Source organism: Triticum dicoccoides, chromosome 7B, assembly GCF_002162155.2.
Source record: "Triticum dicoccoides isolate Atlit2015 ecotype Zavitan chromosome 7B, WEW_v2.0, whole genome shotgun sequence".
Lineage (NCBI taxonomy): Eukaryota > Viridiplantae > Streptophyta > Magnoliopsida > Poales > Poaceae > Triticum > Triticum dicoccoides.
Window position 1 is genome coordinate 721,124,721 of NC_041393.1, and position 18,695 is coordinate 721,143,415.

At 47.9% G+C, this 18,695-nt stretch overlaps 1 protein-coding gene and 1 pseudogene across 1 annotated transcript; both read left to right on the forward strand.

Moving 5' to 3' along the window:
• The first annotated feature begins 14,079 nt into the window (after window positions 1–14,079).
• On the forward strand, window positions 14,080–16,306 carry LOC119340569. The gene is made up of 5 exons (XM_037612497.1): window positions 14,080–14,392; window positions 14,947–15,064; window positions 15,246–15,433; window positions 15,722–15,895; window positions 15,998–16,306. The coding sequence occupies exons 1-5, from the start codon at window positions 14,195–14,197 to the stop codon at window positions 16,082–16,084; spliced, it is 765 nt and encodes a 254-aa protein (XP_037468394.1). The 5' UTR covers window positions 14,080–14,194; the 3' UTR covers window positions 16,085–16,306.
• A 424-nt stretch (window positions 16,307–16,730) lies between these two features.
• LOC119339528 lies at window positions 16,731–18,250 on the forward strand (annotated as a pseudogene).
• Window positions 18,251–18,695: the final 445 nt, after the last annotated feature.

The window sequence follows — 18,695 nt, forward strand, 5'->3', positions numbered from 1 at the left end:
TGCTTGCCATTCAGTCTGAAACTTGATTTTTTTTGTGTGCGTTGAATCGTGTAACTCTTAGTAGATCCTAAGAAACCCTTGAAGCTGTCGTGTTGGGAGCTAGAGCATCTCTAGTAGATCCCTCAAAACTGTCACCCTCGTCTGCTCCCCATCCAGCCAAAAATTGCTTTAGTAGACCCAGGCAAAAATTTCACTTTTATGAGTTCAAAAATTGCTCTATTGCTCAAAAATTGTCGGCTAGAAGCAATGTGGTAACTCTTGCTGGTGGAGGGATTGCAACAATAACACTTACTGCAGGTAAAGTTCAGTTTCAACAAAAATTCAGAGTGTCGTACCATCCTGGTCATGATCTTGTGCTAGGATGTGGTTGGATGACTAAACACAACCCAGTGTCTTTCAGTTACGATCCAAGAAAATTATCTGTTCTTTAGAATGGCACTACTCTTGTAACTTATCCCTTCTTGTGAAACACTCTCTCCAGCAACTAAAATAGAATCTTTAACAAGTTTTTTTGAAGGGAGAATCTGTAACAAGTTATTGGTTAGTGGAGCTCCAGCTTATGTACTGCAAACTACTACAGGATACAACTGTCTGTGGTCCTATGACACATACCACACTAGTTGAAATAGGAAAAACATTTGCAACAATTCCCTGAAGTTTTCAAAGAACCTGAAGGACCACCTCCAATTAGAGACTGACCATGAGATGCCTCTGAAATCTGGTACTGTCCCCCCAACACCAGACCATATAGAGTACCCCATATGAAGAGAAAGGAATTGGAAAAACAAGTGCATCAACTACTGAAATCCTGAGTTATAAGAGCTATTGAGAGTCCATATGGCCATCCGGCTATTTTAGTCAGAAAAAAATGGCTCTTGGGGGAGTGTGGCGGTGGCGGTGATGGTGGTCAAAATCAGTGGCGGCGCTGGCGCGTGCGGGCAACGGTTGTGAGACTGGAAGTTTCCGGGTAGCGGTTGGGCTGCGCACGACCATGATTTTGTTTTGTGGTAGTCGCATGGTAGTCACACAACTACTGTATCGGCTGCCCCAAAGTTTTTGTAACACCAAGGCCATTGTGTTTTCGGGCCAAATTGCCTAAAAAACGACTTTTTAGGTACTAGCCATATTTCTATCACTAACAATTGCCCGTGCGTTGCAACGGGAGTATAAACATTCTATTAGATTAGTCCATGACTGCACGTCTATTATTATATTGGCGTTCTAAAATCTTATCAAGTTTTTGTATGCAATCGCATGATTTGCCTGTCATTTTATTGTTAAGCACTTACTCCCTCCGTTCTAAAATAGATGACCCAACTTTGTACTAACTTTGTACAAAGTTGGGTCATCTATTTTGGAACGGAGGGAGTATTTGGTAAGAATTTATTGACTTGTCAAGAAAATATGTTTTTATTTTGATAAGTTAATAAAACATGAGATAGTTGATTCTATTTTAGGAAGAATGGATGGGAGAAAAATCAGAAATGAGATGAAAAAATCAAACAGGAGAAGAAAAGAGAGGGACACATATAAGGAAGGTCGGATGAAAGAGAGATGAAATGGGAACATTATGTTTTTTTTGAACATCAGTACAGACACAAGCGCTCATATACATGCGCATACACTCACCCCTATGAATGCACACACGCATACCCTACCCCTATGAGCACCTCCGAAAGACTGAGCTGGCATATCATCTTGAGATTTACGAAGTCACCGTAGGCGCCTCGTCGTTGACGGGAACGTCTCCTCCCACTGAATGCGCATAGCCGGAAATCCTGAAATAAGTTCAGAAATAAATGCGAGCACCAGGAAAGTTGGAGCCTAGAGCTGTTAAGTGCATCTTTCTTGGTTATAAGTCTGGTGTTAAAGGTTTTACAATGGCACTACTCTTGTAACTACCCCTCCTTGTGAAACACTCTCTCCAGCAACTAAAATAGGATCTTTAACAAGTTTTTTTAAGGGAGAATCTGTAACAAGTTATTGGTTAGTGCAGCTCCAGCTTATGTACTGCAAACTACCACAGTATACAACTGTCTGTGGTCATATGACACATACTCTTGGGGAACGTTGTAGAAAATAAAAAAATTTCTACGGTTTCACCAAGATAAATCTATGAGTTCATCTAGCAACGAGAGAGAGGAGTGCATCTACATACCCTTGTAGATCGAGCGGAAGCGTTCAAGAGAACGGGGTTGAGGGAGTCGTACTCGTCGTGATCCAAATCACCGGAGATCCTAGCGCCGAACGGACGACACCTCCACGTTCAACACACGTACGGTCAGCGTGACGTCTCCTCCTTTTTGATCCAGCAAGGGGAAAGGAGAGGTTGATGAAGATCCAGCAGCACGACGGCGTGGTGGTGGATGCAGCAGGGATCCCGGCAGGGCTTCGCCAAGCGTCTGCGGGAGGGAGAGGTGTAGCAAGGGGGAAGGGAGGCGCCGAGTGCAAGGGTGCGGCTGCCCTCCCTCCCCCCCTCTATATATAGGGTCCCCAGGGGGGCGCCGGCCCTAGGAGATGGGATCTCCTAGGGGGGGGGGGGTTCGGCCAAGGAGGGTACCTTGCCCCCCAAGGCAAGTGGAGGCGCCCCCTCCCCTAGGGTTCGCAACCCTAGGCGCAGGGGGGCCCAAGGGGGAGGCGCACCAGCCCACCAGGGGCTGGTTCCCCTCCCACTTCAGCTCATGGGGCCCTCCGGGATGGGTGGCCCCACCCGGTGGACCCCCGGGACCCTTCCGGTGGTCCCGGTACAATACCGGTGACCCCCGAAACTTTCCCGATGGCCGAAACTCGACTTCCCATATATAATTCTTTACCTCAGAACCATTCCGGAACTCCTCGTGACGTCTGGGATCTCATCCGGGACTCCGAACAACTTTCGGTTTGTTGCATACTAATATCTCTACAACCCTAGCGTCACTGAACCTTAAGTGTGTAGACCCTACGGGTTCGGGAGACACGTAGACATGACCGAGACGGCTCTCCGGTCAATAACCAACAGCAGGATCTGGATACCCATGTTGGCTCCCACATGCTCCTCGATGGTCTCATCGGATGAACCACGATGTCGAGGATTCAAGCAACCCCGTATACAATTCCCTTTGTCAATCGGTATGTTACTTGCCCGAGATTCGATCGTCGGTATCCCAATACCTCGTTCAATCTCGTTACCGGCAAGTCACTTTACTCGTACCGTAATGCATGATCCCGTGACCAAACACTTGGTCACTTTGAGCTCATTATGATGATGCATTACCGAGTGAGCCCAGAGATACCTCTCCGTCATACGGAGTGACAAATCCCAGTCTTGATCCGTGTCAACCAAACAGATACTTTCGGAGATACCCGTAGTATACCTTTATAGTAACCCAGTTACGTTGTGACGTTTGGTACACCCAAAGCACTCCTACGGTATCCGGGAGTTACACGATCTCATGGTCTAAGGAAAAGATACTTGACATTGGAAAAGCTCTAGCAAACGAACTACACGATCTTGTGCTATGCTTAGGATTGGGTCTTGTCCATCACATCATTCACCTAATGATGTGATCCCGTTATCAATGACATCCAATGTCCATAGTCAGGAAACCATGACTATCTGTTGGTCAACGGGCTAGTCAACTAGAGGATCACTAGGGACATATTGTGGTCTATGTATTCACACATGTATTACGATTTCCGGATAACACAATTATAGCATGAATAAAAGACAATTATCATGAACAAGGAAATATAATAATAATCCTTTTATTATTGCCTCTAGGGCATATTTCCAACAGTCTCCCACTTGCACTAGAGTCAAGAATCTAGTTACATTGTGATGAATCGAACACCCATAGAGTTCTGGTGTTGATCATGTTTTGCTCGCGGAAGAGGTTTAGTCAACGGATCTGCGACATTCAGATCCGTATGTACTTTGCAAATATCTATGTCTCCATCTTGAACATTTTCACGGATGGAGTTGAAACGACGCTTGATGTGCCTGGTCTTCTTGTGAAACCTGGGCTCCTTGGCAAGGGCAATAGCTCCAGTGTTGTCACAGAAGAGAGTGATCGGCCCCGACGCATTGGGTATGACTCCTAGGTCGGTGATGAACTCCTTCATCCATATTGCTTCATGCGCTGCCTCCGAGGCTGCCATGTACTGCGCTTCACATGTAGATCCTGCCACGACGCTCTGCTTGCAACTGCACCAGCTTACTGCTCCACGATTCAACATATACACGTATCCGGTTTGTGACTTAGAGTCATCCAGATCTGTGTCGAAGCTAGCGTCGACGTAACCCTTTACGACGAGCTCTTCGTCACCTCCATAGACGAGAAACATGTCCTTTGTCCTTTTCAGGTACTTCAGGATATTCTTGACCGCTGTCCAGTGTTCCTTGCCGGGATTACTTTGGTACCTTCCTACCAAACTTACGGCAAGGTTTACATCAGGTCTGGTACACAGCATGGCATACATAATAGATCCTATGGCTGAGGCATAGGGGATGACACTCATCTCTTCTTTATCTTTTGCCGTGGTCGGGCATTGAGCCGAGCTCAATCTCACACCTTGCAATATAGGCAAGAACCCTTTCTTGGACTGATCCATATTGACCTTCTTCAATATCTTATCAAGGTATGTGATTTGTGAAAGACCTATGAGGCGTATCAAGCTATCCCTATAGATCTTGATGCCTAATATGTAAGCAGCTTCTCCAAGGTTCTTCATTGAAAAACACTTATTCAAGTAGGCCTTAATGCTGTCCAAAAGTTCTATATCATTTCCCATCAGAAGTATGTCATCTACATATAATATGAGAAATGCTACAGAGCTCCCACTCACTTTCTTGTAAACGCAGGCTTCTCCATAAGTCTGCATAAACCCAAACGCTTTGATCATCTCATCAAAGCAAATGTTCCAACTCCGAGATGCTTGCACCAGCCCATAGATGGATCACTGGAGCTTGTGTACCTTGTTAGCATTCTTAGGGTCGACAAAACCTTCCGGCTGCATCATATACAGTTCTTCCTTAAGACAGCCGTTAAGGAATGCCATTTTGACGTCCATCTGCCATATCTCATAATCATAGTATGCGGAAATTGCTAACATGATTTGTACGGACTTCAGCTTCGCTACGGGAGAGAAAGTCTCATCGTAGTCAACCCCTTGAACTTGCCGATAACCCTTAGCGACAAGTCGAGCTTTATAGATGGTAACATTACCATCCGCGTCCGTCTTCTTCTTAAAGATCCATTTGTTTTCTATCGCTCGCCGATCATCGGGCAAGTCTGTCAAAGTGCATACTTTGTTTTCATACATGGATTCTATCTAGGATTGCATGGCTTCAAGCCATTTGTTGGAATCTGGGCCCGCCATCGCTTCTTCATAGTTCGAAGGTTCACCGTTGTCTAACAACATGATTTCCAGGACAGGGTTGCCATACCACTCTAGCGTGGAATGTGTCCTTGTGGACCTACGAAGTTCAGTAGCAACTTGATCCGAAGTACCTTGATGATCATCATTAATTTCCTCTCCAGTCGGTGGAGGCACCAGAGGAACATTTTCCTGAGCTGCACTACTTTCCGGTTCAAGAGGTAGTACTTCATCGAGTTCTACTTTCCTCCCACTTACTCCTTTCGAGAGTAACTCTTTTTCCAGAAAGGATCCGTTCTTGGAAACAAAGATCTTGCCTTCGGATCTAAGGTAGAAGGTATACCCAATGGTTTCCTTAGGGTATCCTATGAAGATGCATTTTTCCGACTTGGGTTCGAGCTTTTCAGGTTGAAGTTTCTTGACATAAGCATCGCATCCCCAAACTTTTAGAAACGACAGCTTAGGTTTCTTCCCAAACCATAATTCATACGGTGTCGTCTCAACGGATTTAGACGGAGCCCTATTTAAAGTGAATGTAGCTGTCTCTAGAGCGTATCCCCAAAATAATAGCAGTAAATCGGTAAGAGACATCATAGATTGCACCATATCCAATAGAGTGCGATTACGACATTCAGACACACCGTTACGCTGAGGTGTTCCAGGCGGCGTGAGTTGTGAAACGATTCCACATTTTCTTAAGTGCGTACCAAATTCGTGACTTAAATATTCTCCTCCATGATCTGATCGCAAGAACTTTATCTTTCGGTCACGTTGATTCTCTACCCCATTCTGAAATTCCTTGAACTTTTCAAAGGTCTCAGACTTGTGTTTCATCAAGTAGACATACCCATATCTACTTAAGTCATCAGTGAGAGTGAGAACATAACGATATCCTCCGCGAGCCTCAACGCTCATTGGACCGCACACATCAGTATGTATGATTTCCAATAAGTTGGTTGCTCGCTCCATTGTTCCGGAGAACGGAGTCTTGGTCATTTTGCCCATGAGGCATGGTTCGCATGTGTCAAATGATTCATAATCGAGAGACTCTAAAAGTCCATCTGCATGGAGCTTCTTCATGCGCTTGACACCAATGTGACCAAGGCGGCAGTGCCACAAGTATATGGGACTATCGTTATCGATCTTACATCTTTTGGTATTCACACTATGAATATGTGTAACATTACGTTCGAGATTCATTAAGAACAAACCATTGACCAGCGGGGCATGACCATAAAACATATCTCTCATATAAATAGAACAACCATTATTCTCGGATTTAAATGAGTAGCCATCTCGTATTAAACGAGATCCAGATACAATGTTCATGCTCAAAGCTGGCACTAAATAACAATTATTGAGGTTTAAAACTAATCCCGTGGGTAAATGTAGAGGTAGCGTGCCGACGGCGATCACATCGACATTGGAACCATTCCCGACGTGCATCATCACCTCGTCCTTCGCCAGTCTCCGCTTATTCCGCAGCTCCTGCTTTGAGTTACAAATATGAGCAACCGCACCGGTACCAAATACCCAGGAGCTACTACGAGCACTGGTAAGGTACACATCAATTACATGTATATCACATATACCTTTAGTGTTGCCGGCCTTCTTGTCCGCTAAGTATTTGGGGCAGTTCCGCTTCCAGTGACCCTTCCCTTTGCAATAAAAGCACTCAGTCTCAGGCTTGGGGTCCATTCTTTGACTTCTTCCTGGCAACTGGCTTACCGGGCGCGGCAACATCCTTGCCGTCCTTCTTGAAGTTCTTCTTACCCTTGCCTTTCTTGAACTTGGTGGTTTTATTGACCATCAACACTTGATGTTCCTTTTTGATTTCTACCTCTGCTGACTTCAGCATTGAAAATACTTCAGGAATAGTTTTCACCATCCCTTGCATATTGTAGTTCATCACAAAGCTCTTGTAGCTCGGTGGGAGCGACTGAAGGATTCTGTCAATGACCGCCTCGTCCGGGAGGTTAATGTCCAGCTGGGACAGGCGGTTGTGCAACCCAGACATTTTGAGTATGTGCTCACTGACAGAACTATTTTCCTCCATCTTACAACTATAGAACTTGTCGGAGACTTCATATCTCTCGACCCGGGCGTGAGCTTGGAAAACCATTTTCAGCTCCTCGAACATCTCATATGCTCCGTGTTGCTCAAAATGCTTTTGGAGCCCCGGTTCTAAGCTGTAAAGCATGCCGCACTGAATGAGGGAGTAATCATCAGCACGTGACTGCCAAGCGTTCATAACGTCTTGGTTCTCTGGGATGGGTGCTTCACCTAGCGGTCCTTCTAGGACATATGCTTTCTTGGTAGCTAGGAGGATGATCCTCAGGTTCCAAACCCAGTCCGTATAGTTGCTGCCATCGTCTTTCAGCTTGGTTTTCTCTAGGAACGCGTTGAAGTTCATGTTGACATGAGCGTTAGCCATTTGATCTACAAGATATTTTGCAAAGATTTTAGACTAAGTTCATGATAATTAAGTTCATCTAATCAAATTATTTAATGAACTCCCACTCAGATTAGACATCCCTCTAGTCATCTAAGTGTTACATGATCCGAGTCTACTAGGCCGTGTCCAATCATCACGTGAGACGGACTAGTCGATGTTGATCGTATCTTTCATACGACTCATGTTCGACCTTTCGGTCTCTTGTGTTCCGAGGCCATGTCTGTACATGCTAGGCTCGTCAAGTTAACCTAAATGTTTTGCATGTGTAAATCTGTCTTACACCCGTTGTATGTGAACGTTAGAATCTATCACACCCGATCATCACGTGGTGCTTCGAAACAACGAACTGTCGCAACAACGCACAGTTAGGGGGACCACTTTCTTGAAATTATTATGAGGGATCATCTTATTTACTACCGTCATTCTAAGTAAACAAGATGCAAAAACATGATAAACATCACATGCAATCAAATAGTAGTGACATGATATGGCCAATATCATATAGCTCCTTTGATCTCCATCTTCGGGGCTCCATGATCATCTTCGTCACCGGCATGACACCATGATCTCCATCATCATGATCTCCATCATCGTGTCTCCATGAAGTTGCTCGCCAACTATTACTTCTACTACTATAGCTAACGGTTTAGCAATAAAGTAAAGTAATTACATGGCGTTAAATCATTGACACGCAGGTCATACAAAAATTAAGACAACTCCTATGGCTCCTGCCGGTTGTCATACTCATCGACATGCAAGTTGTGATTCCTATTACAAGAACATGATCTCATACATCACAATATATTATTCATCATTCATCACAACTTTTGGCCATATCACATCACAAAGCAATTGCTGCAAAAACAAGTTAGACGTCCTCTAATTGTTGTTGCATCTTTTACGTGGCTGCAATAGGGTTCTAGCAAGAACGTTTTCTTACCTACGAAAAAGCCACAACGTGATTTGTCAACTTCTATTTACCCTTCATAAGGACCCTTTTCATCGAATCTGCTCCAACTAAAGTGGGGGAGACATACACCCGCTAGCCACCTTATGCAACTAGTGCATGTCAGTCGGTGGAACCTGTCTCACGTAAGCGTACGTGTAAGGTCGGTCCGGGCCGCTTCATCCCACAATACCGCTGAAGCAAAATAAGACTAGTAGTGGCAAGAAAGTTGACAACATCTACGCCCACAACAGATTTGTGTTCTACTTGTGCAAAGAGAACTACGCATAGACCTAGCTCATGATGCCACTGTTGGGGAACGTTGCAGAAAATAAATTTTTTTCTACGGTTTCACCAAGATCAATCTATGAGTTCATCTAGCAACGAGAGAGAGGAGTGCATCTACATACCCTTGTAGATCGAGCGGAAGCATTCAAGAGAACGGGGTTGAGGGAGTCGTACTCGTCGTGATCCAAATCACCGGAGATCCTAGCACCGAACGGACGACACCTCCACGTTCAACACACGTACGGTCAGCGTGACGTCTCATCCTTTTTGATCCAGGAAGGGGAAAGGAGAGGTTGATGAAGATCTAGCAGCACGACGGCGTGGTGGTGGATGCAGCATGGATCCCGGCAGGGCTTCACCAAGCGTCTGCGGGAGGGAGAGGTGTAGCAAGGGGGAAGGGAGGCGCCAAGTGCAAGGGTGCGGCTGCCCTCCCTCCCCCCTCTATATATAGGGTCCCCAGGGGGGGCGCCGGCCCTAGGAGATGGGATCTCCTAGGGGGGGGGGGGGGCGGCGGCCAAGGAGGGTGCCTTGCCCCCCAAGGCAAGTGGAGGCGCCCCCTCCCCTAGGGTTCGCAACCCTAGGCGCAGGAGGGGCCAAGGGGGAGGCGCACCAGCCCACCAGGGGCTGGTTCCCCTCCCACTTCAGCCCATGGGGCCCTCCAGGATGGGTGGCCCCACCCGGTGGACCCCCGGGACCCTTTCGATGGCCCCGGTACAATACCGGTGACCCCTGAAACTTTCCCGATGGCCGAAACTCGACTTCCCATATATAATTCTTTACCTCCGGACCATTCCGGAACTCCTCGTGACGTCCGGGATCTCATCCGGGACTCCGAACAACTTTCGGTTTGCTGCATACTAATATCTCTACAACCCTAGCATTACCGAACCTTAAGTGTGTAGACCCTACGGGTTCGGGAGACACGTAGACATGACCGAGACGGCTCTCCGGTCAATAACCAACAACGGGATCTGGATACCCATGTTGGCTCCCACATGCTCCTCGATGATCTCATCGGATGAACCACGATGTCGAGGATTCAAGCAACCCCGTATACAATTCCCTTTGTCAATCGGTATGTTACTTGCCCGAGATTTGATCGTCGGTATCCCAATACCTCGTTCAATCTCATTACCGGCAAGTCACTTTATTCGTACCGTAATGCATGATCCCGTGACCAGACACTTGGTCACTTTGAGCTCATTATGATGATGCATTACCGAGTGGGCCCAGAGATACCTCTCCGTCATACGGAGTGACAAATCCCAGTCTCGATCCGTGTCAACCCAACAGATACTTTCGGAGATACCCGTAGTATACCTTTATAGTCACCCAGTTATGTTGTGACGTTTGGTACACCCAAAGCACTCCTACGGTATCCGGGAGTTACACGATCTCATGGTCTAAGGAAAAGATACTTGACATTGGAAAAGCTCTAGCAAACGAACTACACGATCTTGTGCTATGCTTAGGATTGGGTCTTGTCCATCACATCATTCACCTAATGATGTGACCCCGTTATCAATGACATCCAATGTCCATAGTCAGGAAACCATGACTATCTGTTGATCAACAGGCTAGTCAACTAGAGGCTCACTAGGGACATATTATGGTCTATGTATTGACACATGTATTACGATTTCCGGATAACACAATTATAGCATGAATAAAAGACAATTATCATGAACAAGGAAATATAATAATAATCTTTTTATTATTGCCTCTAGGGCATATTTCCAACACATACCACACTAGTTGAAATAGGAAAACATTTGCAACAATTCCCTGAAGTTTTCAAAGAACTTGAAGGACCACCTCCAGTTAGAGACTGTGACCATGAGATCCCTTCCAGACTGTGACCATATAGAGTACCCCATATGAAGAGAAATGAATCGGAAAAACAAGTGTATCAACTGCTGAAAATCCAGAGTTATAAGAGCTAGTCAGAGTCCATATCGCCATCCAGCTATTTTAGTCGGAAAAAATGGCTCTTGGGGGAATGTGGCGGTGGCGGTGATGGTGGTCAAAATCGGTGGCGGCGTTGGCGTGTGCGGGCAACGGTTGCGAGACTGGAAGTTTCCGGTAGCGGTTGGGCTGCGCACGACCATGATTTTGTTTTGCGGCAGTTGCACATCTACTGTATCGGCTGCCCCAAAGTTTTTGCCATTGCCACTGTGTTTTTGGGCCAAATTGCCTAAAAAACGTCTTTTTAGGTGCTAGCCATATTTCTACCACTAACAATTGCATGTGCATTACAACGGGAGTATAAACATTCTATTAGATTAGTCCATGACTGCACGTCTATTATTATATTGGCGCTCTAAAATCTTACCAAGGTTTTGTATGCAATCGCATGATTTACCTGGCATTTTATTGTTAAGCACTTATTTGGTAAGAATTTAGTGACTTATCAAGAAAATATGTTTTTATTTTGATAAGTTAATAAAACATGAGACAGTTGATTCTGTTTTAGGAAGAATGGATGGAAGAAAAATCAGAGATGAGATGAAAAAAATCAAAGACGAGAAGAAAAGAGAGGGACGCATATAAGGAAGGTCAGATGAAAGAGAGATGAAATGGGAACATTATGTTTTTCTTGAACATCAGTACAGAAAGAAGCGCTCATATACACACGCATACACTCACCCCTATGAACGCACACACGCACACCCTACCCCTGTGAGCACCTCCGAAAGACTGAGCTGGCATATCATCTTGAGATTTACGAAGTCACCGTAGGCGCCTCGTCGTCAATGGAACGTCTCCTCCCACTGAATGCGCATCGCCAGAAATCCTGAAATAAATTCAGGAATAAATGCGAGCACCAGGAAAGTTGGAGCCTAGAGCTGTTAAGTGCATCTTTCTTGGTTATAAGTCTGGTGTTAAAGGTTTTACAATGGCACTACTCTTGTAACTACCCCTTCTTGTGAAACACTCTCTCCAGCAACTAAAATAGGATCTTTAACAAGTTTTTTTAAGGGAGAATCTGTAACAAGTTATTGGTTAGTGCAACTCCAGCTTATGTACTGCAAACTACCATAGTATACAACTGTCTGTGGTCATATGACACATATCACACTAGTTGAAATAGGAAAACATTTGCAACAATTCCCTGAAGTTTTCAAAGAACTTGAAGGACCACCTCCAGTTAGAGGCTGTGACCATGAGATCCCTTCCAGACTGTGACCATATAGAGTACCCCATATGAAGAGAAATGAATCGGAAAAACAAGTGTATCAACTACTGAAAATCCAGAGTTATAAGAGCTAGTCAGAGTCCATATCGCCATCTAGCTATTTTAGTCGGAAAAAAAATGGCTCTTGGGGGAATGTGGCGGTGGCGGTGATGGTGGTCAAAATCGGTGGCGGCGTTGGCGTGTGCGGGCAACGGTTGCGAGACTGGAAGTTTCCGGTAGCGGTTGGGCTGCGCACGACCATGATTTTGTTTTGGGGCAGTTGCACATCTATTGTATCGGCTGCCCCAAAGTTTTTGCCATTGCCACTGTGTTCTTGGGCCAAATTGCCTAAAAAACGTCTTTTTAGGTGCTAGCCATATTTCTACCACTAACAATTGCATGTGCGTTACAACGGGAGTATAAACATTCTATTAGATTAGTCCATGACTGCACGTCTATTATTATATTGGCGCTCTAAAATCTTACCAAGGTTTTGTATGCAATCGCATGATTTACCTGACATTTTATTGTTAAGCACTTATTTGGTAGGAATTTAATGACTTATCAAGAAAATATGTTTTTATTTTGATAAGTTAATAAAAGATGAGACAGTTGATTCTATTTTAGGATGAATGGATGGGAGAAAAATCAGAGATGAGATGAAAAAATTAAACAGGAGAAGAAAAGAGAGGGACGCATATAAGGTAGGTCGGGTGAAAGAGAGATGGAATGGGAACATTATGTTCTTTTTAAGTAGTAGAGATTTGTATGTTGTACTATCGTGCACGAGTCTAAAACTACAGATTTGATCGTTGTGCCATGGCCGTTTCCTCCAAGGTTTCTTCCTCCAAACCTGACCAAACGGGCCGGCCCATGAGCACGCGGGCCTGACACGTAACGAGCCCCGCCTGACACGCGACTAAACGGGCCATGCCTGTCCGTTGAGTGAGGCCCGCGTGCCAAGCACGAAAATGTCTAATAGTGGGCTGATACATGCACGACACATCGTAATTTTCTTATCCTTTTTGTAATTTTCCTTGTTCTTTTGTATTTTTCTTATCCTTTTGTAATGGAGGCCAATATCTGGTGATCAGTCGCTGGGAAGGAGGGACCCCATTGGCCAAAGGCCCAATTTACCACTTCATAAAAAAAATGTCATGTTAATTTAATAAAATGCCATGAAAAATATTGCTTTACTTTATTTGCCCCACTGTGAGAAACCCCATAAAAATCACATAATAAAAATGGCGTCTCTTAATATAAAAAATATTAGTTCTTAATAAAATGCCATCTCTTAATGTAAAAATGCCATATTGTAATAAAGAAAAATGCAATTATAAAATGTCATCTATTAATAATACAAATGCTATCTCTTGATAAACAAAAAATTCCATCAATTGAATGCCATCTCTTAAATTAAAATGACATCTCTTAATAATAAAAATGCCATCTCCTAATAAAAGAAAAGACCGTTCGCTGGATTTTACCCTTACGGGAAGCCAGTTACAAATTTGATGTGGCGCTGTGAAATCCTGATGGGGAGGGGGGTCGCTGTGAAATCCTTCCATGCTGGATTTTATCCCACATGAACTCTTTGCCTCATTTTTAGTTTTCTCCCTACATGTATTCTTCTGCATTTTTTGAAGTTTTTTTTGAAGTAGTCTACGGCCAATAAGTGCCACACGGGCCCGGCCAGCCCGTTTAGCACGGCCCGCTTACAAACGGGCCACCGCATGCCCGGGCCGGCCCGTTGGTCACCTTCTTCTCCCAACGGCCGTTCCGCCGCCACCGCCCGCCTGACGGCCTGAGTATAAACATTCACGACGCCCGCCCCGCCCGCATCCACCGGCCACACAGCTCGCCTCGCCTCGCCGCACCGCAAACCATCGAGGGCGGGCAGGGGCACCTAGCGGAGGAGCACGCGGCAAGCTCGTCGTCATCCAAGCCCGCGGCCCCTTTCTCGCCGGGCGCGGCCATGGCGGCGGAGGTCGAGGGCGCCCGGAAGCGCGGGGCGGCGGCCTTCCTGGACGACCCCTTCGAGGTGCTGCTGCAGGCGAAGCGGGGCCGGCGCTCGCCGTCCGCCGCCGCCGCCGCGGTCGCCGACCTCGGCATCAGCATGGAGTTCGACCCCGTCGCGGCGCTCCAGGAAATCTTCCCCGGCGCCGAGCCGCTGGTACCCCCCGCCCCCGCCCCCGCCGTGCCTCTTTCTTTCGCGCTTCTTGTTCTTTCGGTTGATTGATAGGTCGTGCGCAGACGTATAGAGCCCTCCGATTTAGACATCTAGTTGACCGCAAGAACCAGCTGAACTTGGTTACGATGCAAGAAAGACAGTGCCTTGAATCTTGAATTCTCTTTTCTGTTGTCGATCCATATCCCCTTTCTTGAATCAGACTAGACCAGAGTTCAGAGATTGATAAAATTGGAAATCATAAGTTCAGAAGAATCACCCACCACGATTTCCCTCTTGCGCGATGGCTAAATTACAGAGGAAGCAGGGTAGGAATCACCCATGAGGATCATTCCACTTTGAATCCTCACATATGATGGCTAAATTTAGGATTCATCAGAAACAAACTGTCTGAACTAAATATCTCGAAACAAACAGCATGGGCATATGTTCTCTCCTTGTGCACAGAATCCATGGTGTTCTGAAATCCTGACATATCTTTGATTTGCACCCTGTTGCTCTGTACTCGTCTAATGGGTAATTTTGGCGATTTTTGTTAGCTTCTGCGAGGCTATCTCGAAGCGTCGGGAAATGTCCTGGACGCTGCCATCAGAAGCTTCAGGGATTATTTGGCATCGGATTCAGCGACGACCAATGCCGGTGCCTCCTCATCTGGAGGTATGGCCGACACGACTGAAAAAGAAGCCCGTCTGCTCGTTCCTCTTGTTATCTGATAACAATGACCGGAGATGTGTAACTTGTGTAGACCAACAATAATCTTACAAAATGTGCAGTTGCTCAAAAGAACAAATCGTACAATGTGCATCTTGTCTGACACTAGAATGATTGTGAATCGCAGTGGCATCTGATGCGCCGGTGATGAATGCTCCAACCAACAGCACTGAATGGGTGGAGCTAATTGTCAAGGAGATGTCAGCCGCTTCGGATTTGGCCGATGCCAGGAATCGAGCCTTCAGGATACTTGAAATGTTCGGCAAATCTATGGCAAACTGCAGTACTCCTGATGAAGAGCAGAAACTGCGTGAGGTAACTAATGCATCTGCTGCAGTTACTTGATACCCTCCGTTCAAAAGCATTGCATATCATAATCGTCCAAGTTCAGACATTGACAGTACAATAGTTAGAAAATCACAACATAAGGCACAAGTATAATGATATCAAATTTGAGCCTAGAAAATCAAAAAACACATTATATTTCTGGAAAAGAGGAAGTAGTTGATACTGCCAAATTGCCGGCTACTTCTGGGATGTGTTTCTGGAAATTTCGATGTGCTCACCTGTGTGGCTTTTATGCTGTTTGCACCATCCATCCAGGAGAACAAGATACTGAAGCAGATGCTGGGAGCCCTGCTTCAGCAGGCCAGCATCCTGAAGCGAGCCGTCGTCATCCAGGACAACCGGCTTAAGGACTACCAGAACATGGTGCAGGAGCGGTCCCAGTTCAACGAGATCGTCGCCAAGTACCAGCAGCAGATCAAGGAGCTACAGGTCTGTGAAACTCGTTGAAAACGTATTGCCTTAATCTGCGTTTCATCTCCTTTCTCCATGGTTTTGCTTGCTCATCAGCTCTTGTGTTGCCTTTGGTTGCAGGATGTGAACTATGCGCTGTCTACCCATATCAGGCAGGCGAATCAACCGCGTGTCATATCCGGGCGCCGCAACCCCGACGTCTTCTAGGCGGCCACCGCTGTGCCACTGAAGCTGCGATTCGGACGCGAGATCCTGAAGCTTCGATTGTCGAAGGAATCATCATATATACAAGAAAACATCTCTGTGTAGTTTATATGTTTGACACAATATGTGTACACGTTTTGCGCTGCACGATCTTTTTGAATTCGTGTCGGTATTATGGAGGATCATGTGTGAATATGATGGTGATCACTGGGTGTTATGTCTGGCAACACCACTTTAGATGAGATGCAATAAGTGATTAGCTTTTACTAACAAATACCCCCTCTGTCCCAAAATATAAGAGCGTTTTTACACTAGTGCAGTGTCAAAAACGGTGTTATATTATGGGACGGAGGGAGTAAGACGCTGATTGATCAGGGCTACTAAACTACTCTAAGTGATGATGATTTAGACAGCTACAACGGAAACCAGTCCATTTTGGGAGCGACAATGGCAACAATGGCTAGCTCAAATGGGAGCAACAATGTATATATATATATCTGTTTTGGAATGGAGCTAGCAAGCATCTGCTGGCTGCTCAAATGGCATCCATCACCTGTCCATTTTGGGAGCAACAATGGCAACAATGGCTAGCTCCTAGATATAAGCTCCTACATATACGCTCCATAGGAACCACGAGAACTCCCAAGCCATGGCGGCGAACCACGAGAGCCATGGCCTGCTCTTGGCCGCCGCCATCGTACTGCTCACTCTTCTTCTCGTTGTCAAGCTCCGGCGACGCCGCAAGCAGTATGGTAACCCGCCTCCGGGTCCGTGGCAGCTGCCGGTGATCGGCAGCATGCACCACCTCGTGGGCGCGCTCCCGCACCGCGCCATGCGGGACCTCGCCCTCCGGCACGGCCCGCTCATGCTGCTCCGATGGGCGAGCTCCCCGTCGTCCTGGCCTCGTCGGCGGCCGCGGCGAGGGAGGTCCTCAAGACCCACGACGCCGCCTTCGCCACGCGGCCGAGGACCAACACCATCGCCACGCTCAATGGGGACGGCGTCGGCATCGCCCTCGCGCCGTATGGCGACCACTGGCGCCGCGTCCGCAAGCTCTGCGCCACGGAGCTTCTCGGCGCGCCGCGGGTCCGGTCGTTCCGGGGGACGCGCGAGGCCGAGGCGGCCGCCCTCGTCGCGTCCGTGGCCGCGGCGTCGGCGTCGACGTCCGGAGCCGTCGTGAACGTGAGCTCCCTCGTCGCCACGTACGTCGTCGACGCCGTGGTGCGCGTCATGGTCGGCGGCCGGATCGGGAACCGCGAAGCCTTCCTGGCGTGCCTGGAGGAGGGCCTCAGGGTGTCCGCCGGGTTCAGCCTCGCCGACCTGTTCCCGTCGTCGCGCCTCGCGCGCGCGCTCAGCAGGACGACGCGCCGAGCGGAGGCGATGATCCGGGAGATGTCCGGGCTCATGGACGGCGTCATCGAGGAGAAACGCGCGAGGAAGGCGGCCGGCGCCGGCAGGGAGGAAGAGGAGGACATCCTGGACGTGCTTCTGGACGGCGGCGGCGATGCGCCCCTCGACATCGGGACCATCCGTGCCGTGGTGAGGGATCTCTTCGGGGCCGGGAGCGAGTCCTCGGCGTCGACGCTGCAGTGGGCCATGGCGGAGCTGATGCGGAGGCCGGCGGCGCTCCGGCGGGCGCAGGCGGAGGTGCGCGGCGCGCTCGCCGGGCAGAGCCGCGTCCGGGAGGAGGCCCTGCAGGAGCTGCCGTACCTGCGGCTGGTGATCAAGGAGACGCTCCGGCTGCACGCGACGGTGCCGCTGCTGCTCCCGCGGGAGTGCCGGGAACCCCGTCGCGTCCTGGGGTTCGACGTGCCTCAGGGCGCCATGGTGCTCGTCAACGCATGGGCCATCGGCCGGGACGCGGCGAGCTGGGGCCCGGACGCCGAGGAGTTCCGGCCGGAGAGGTTTGAGGAAGAGTCGGCGGCGGCGGTGGACTTCAGAGGGGCGGACTTCGAGCTGCTGCCGTTCGGCGCGGGGCGGAGGATGTGTCCCGGGATCACGTTCGGGCTCGCCGTCATGGAGCTCGCGCTGGCGAGCCTCCTCTTCCATTTCGACTGGGAGCTCCCCGGCGGCACGAGGGAGCTGGACATGGCGGAGGCGTTCGGGATCACGGCGAGGAGGAAGAGCGACCTGTGGCTGCATGCCACCGTCGTCGTGCCACCTCTCTAAGTAAATTTGCATGTGGAGATCGATCTTCTAGCTCGCGGCTCTGCAAATTTGACTCAAAATTCACACGATGCTTGTGGAAAATTATTCAAGTTTTGGATCTGTGGGAAATTCTCGAAGTAGTTCATGGCGAAAATTATTCAAGTACCAGCCACCGAACGAAAAAGAAAATGACGGATCACCTCCTCAGCGAGCTCAACGCGGCTCCATCGCTGATATGTAGATTTGCGGACCTCCAAGGTGGTTCACCAAAAGTGAAGCCCTTGCTGTTGACCGATTCAGACAAGGGCAACACTCTGGACACGACATCGAACTCCAGATCCGGCACCCCACCACGACTAAGACGCCCAAGGAGGAAACTATACCTGCCATCAATCAACCATGGGCCAAGTAAAAATCCCGTCTTCCAGATCTCGTCGATGCAGACCACAATTTACATCTGCTCCTG

What these genes read in the sequence shown, in the direction of transcription:
- LOC119340569 (XM_037612497.1), top strand. Translation starts at nt 14,195, where the DNA reads ATGGCGGCGGAGGTCGAGGGCGCCCGGAAGCGCGGGGCGGCGGCCTTC. An exon ending in TCCCCGGCGCCGAGCCGCTG is followed by an intron (nt 14,393 to 14,946) that starts GTACCCCCCGCC and finishes GATTTTTGTTAG; the next exon opens with CTTCTGCGAGGCTATCTCGA. An exon ending in AAGAGCAGAAACTGCGTGAG is followed by an intron (nt 15,434 to 15,721) that starts GTAACTAATGCA and finishes CCATCCATCCAG; the next exon opens with GAGAACAAGATACTGAAGCA.